Source organism: Odontomachus brunneus, unplaced genomic scaffold, assembly GCF_010583005.1.
Source record: "Odontomachus brunneus isolate Ranch 3 - 2012 unplaced genomic scaffold, Obru_v1 Obru_scaffold_328, whole genome shotgun sequence".
Taxonomy (NCBI): Eukaryota; Metazoa; Arthropoda; class Insecta; order Hymenoptera; family Formicidae; genus Odontomachus; species Odontomachus brunneus.
Genome location: NW_022639778.1, coordinates 118,566 through 122,113, shown reverse-complemented (window position 1 = coordinate 122,113; position 3,548 = coordinate 118,566). Strand labels below are relative to the sequence as shown.

At 45.3% G+C, this 3,548-nt stretch overlaps 1 protein-coding gene across 1 annotated transcript in view; it reads right to left on the bottom strand.

Annotated features, from left to right (window-relative positions):
- The window catches only part of LOC116853467, a 10,071-nt gene extending 9,376 nt beyond the window's left edge, over nucleotides 1-695 (bottom strand). The window contains exons 1-2 of the mRNA XM_032834576.1: nucleotides 436-695; nucleotides 128-307 (exon numbers count right to left, since the gene is read on the bottom strand). Of these exons, the coding sequence (XP_032690467.1) occupies nucleotides 128-307; nucleotides 436-695 (440 nt within the window). The remainder of the gene's footprint in view (nucleotides 1-127; nucleotides 308-435) is intronic.
- Between the last annotated feature and the right edge of the window lie 2,853 nt (nucleotides 696-3,548).

The window sequence follows — 3,548 nt, the reverse complement described above, 5'->3', positions numbered from 1 at the left end:
CTTCAACCTTTTGGCGAAGACCTTCTTGGCCTTCAGTGCCTCCGCCGTGAAGCACCCTTCATGCGAAGGGTCCTTCGGAGGGCGTCCCCTCCCATCCTTCTTCTTCCTCCTGAATGCCGACTCCCACCCCTCATCCTCCGGGGAGGAGGCCGAGTCCGAGGACTCGTCAACGACCTCCACCTCGTGGTCAGAAGACGAGGCGGAGGGATCAAGCCTCCTCTTCTTGCCCTTCGGCAGTTGCGCAGCCTTGTTTTTTGCCAGTTGCGCAGCCTTGCTACTTGCCGGGCCAGGGCGGCTCGCCTTCACCCTGTGGAGGTTGAGGGTTCCTCTTCCCTCCCCTCGTGTTCCGAGTCCGAGTGCCCGGACGCCGCCCCCCCGCGTATCCTCAAAGGAGAGGTTTCACGGGAGAGTACTAAAACTCCCAGGGGCCCTAACTGGGTTGGTGATGACCAAGTCGAAGTCCCGATGAACTCAGGGCCGTAGGTCGCCCCAGGATCCTCCTCCCTAGGTAGACCGTTAATGGCCTCCTGGCTTTTCCTCAAAGCCTCAGGCCAGGAAGTCCATCCCGCAGCGCTGTTGGTCCGCGCTGCAATGGGCATATTCCGCCCGCATGTTACGGAGGCGTACGCCTCCACCTCCACTTCACCCTCACCCTCCACCGCGTCTTGTGTTTGTTTTGTTTTAAGAGATATCATTCTTGTGTTGCCCACCCCTTGTGACCCGAAGGCGTACAGGGCGGGCTCTAGAAATGGGAGGAAATACGTACCCCCCAGCCGGTGCCCCCTCGGCTAGGGTCGGGCGATTGGTACGCCCGGGGTTCGCCAGGTGCCCCGGGGTGGACCGTTAATGACCGGCTAACCGCGCGGCCATCCATCTCCTCGCCGCGGCCCAAAACTTGAGATTGGGGGAATTTTTTATAGAGGTCCCCATCCTCGCAGCCCAGGCGGTTAAGCCAAGGCCCTCGTTCCCCCGGAGATCGTCATAGACATGACATAACGACCCCGGGGGTTTACGATATGAGCCCAGATCCGACGTTGGTCGGACCACCGCTGTAGGGGTCCTGGCAAATGCCACGCCGACCCCTGAGATACCCCGTGCGCAGCTGCCCACACGGGGTGCATTTGTTTTCTGCACGTATGCCGTTCGACCGCGTCAAAGTGGAGATTATCGAAACGGTTTTTTTGTATTTTTTGTTTTTTGTATTTTTTGTTTTTTTTTATTTTTTTGTTTTTTTATCTTTTTTTTTACATGTTTTTGTTATTTTTTGTTTTTTTTGTATTCTAAAATTTTTGTCGTTTTCGTTTTAATATTTTTTATTTTATATTGCTATAAAATCATCTGCTTTATGTTAAAATTGCTGTTTTATTTTATTAGTACATAAGCATTAGTTTTTGCTAGTTATTAAATTTTTACTATATAATAATATAATATTATATAATAATGTTATATACTATATACTATATACTGTATACTATATTACATACTATATAATAATATAATATAATGAAAATTTAATAACTAGCAAATGCTAATGCTTATGTACTAATTATATAAAATAGCAATTTTAACGTAAAGCAAATGATTTTAGAGTAATTTAAATATAAAGTATTAAAACAAAAATATATATAACAATATAATATGATAAAAACTTAATAATTATATTATATTTATATTATTTTGGTAGTAACAATAAATTATATTATATTAGTATTAATAATAACACTATGTTATATTAGTTTTAATAATAAGATATTTTAGACTTCCGTTTCCGGTAGAGAGTGTGATTGACGTGTGTATGTAGAGTGTGAGTGAAAATTTGGTCATTGAAGTTAAGGAGGATTATAGTGGAGAGTAAGGGGGTGAAGGGATAGGGAAAAGACAGGGTGTGGTGGGGGAATAGGGGAAGAGGGTAAAGAAGTGGAGAGGTAGAAGGGAAGATAGGTAGATGTGATTTGGAGGTTAGGTGAGTAGAGGGAAGAGTAGGCCATAAACGTAGTTAGTTGAGAAAGAGTAGAACAAGAGAAGAGGCGGAGATAGTGGCGCCTGATGGCAGTAGGGAAAAGAAACAGGGAACGGAAAAGCAGGAGCGCGGGATTTTTGAAAGAGGGAAAAAGTAGTGTGATAGAGGAAGGAAGAGATGGAAGAAGGAAAAAGGAATGGAGGGGAAAGGAGGGAGTTGGGAAGGCAAGAAGATGGAAAAGGGGAGGAGAAGAGGGGGAAGGGTAGGCCGAGTAAGGCAGAAGGTGTGATGAGGGAGAGAGCAAACAGTCTGTCACTGATAGACGCTTTTGATAGAGAGGAGAGAAAAGGAAGGAGATGGAGGAAATACAGGCAGGAATTTTCAAGAAAAGCGTAAAAGTAATGAGATCGCCAGAGAAACAGACGGAAAAGCAATTAGGGAAGTAGATAGAAACTCAGTTAATGGAACAACCAGAAAAACAGGTGGAAGGGAGGATGAGTGAGATTCTGAGGAAGGTGAAAGAAGGTTTCATGGAGGTGAAAGCGGAATTGAGAGAGGTGAAGGAAGGGAGGACGGAGATGAGAGAATGGATGGAGGAAATGAGAAGGAGATTAGACAGTTTGGAGAAAAGAGTAGAGGAAATGGAGAAAGATAAGGGGGGAGGAGAAAGAGGAAGGGTGTGGGGAAAAGAAGGTAAAGGAAAAGATAGAACAGTTGGAGTTAAGGAGAAAGGGAGAGATGAAGGAAGTAGAAGGAAAAATGAAGAGGCTAGAGTTGGAGGGGGAAAAGAGGAAAAGGGAAGAGAGGTAGAGAAATATAATTGTAAAGGGGGTGAAAGCAAAGGAGGAGGGAATAGAGGGGTTAAGAAAAGAGATCAAGGAGATAGTAGGGGTGACAGGAACGGTGGTGAGAAGCATAGGGTATAAGGACAAGGAGAGAAGAGGGATGGTATGGGTAAGACTAGCGAGTGTGGGGGAGAAAATAGAGGGGATGAGAGGAAAGGCAAAGCTGAAAGAAAGAGGGGAGTGGATAGTGGATGATCTGACTGAGAAAGAGAGAAGAATAGAGTGGTGGATAAAGAGGGAAGCAGAAAAGAATAGGAGGAAGGGTAAGAGAGTAAGGGTAGGATATATGAAAATATGGATTGAGGGGAAGTTATGGGTTTGGGATGAGTTTAGAGACGAATTGAGGGAATGGAAGGGAAGAAAAGTAAGGGAGGATGTGAGGGGGATAGGGAGGGAAAAGGGAGTGGAAAGAGAGAAAGAGGTTTTTTAGAGAGGAGGTGGGGGGAGGGAGAAGGAGAGATAGAAGAGAACAGGGAGAATAAAAAGGGTGGGAGAAAATGGAGGAAGAGAATAAAAGGAAAAGATAAAAAATATACAGTAGGTTACTGCAATGTGGCGGACATGGAAAATAAGGAGGAGGATTTTAGGAAGAAGTTAATGGAGTGGGACGTGATGTTTTTATGTGAGACATGGCTGCAGAGGAAGGGGTGGGAGAGGGTGAAAGAATGGCTGCCGAAGGGTTATATGTGAGAAATGCAGGAGGCTAGAAAGTGGAATAAGAAGGGGAGAGCAATGGGGGGGAC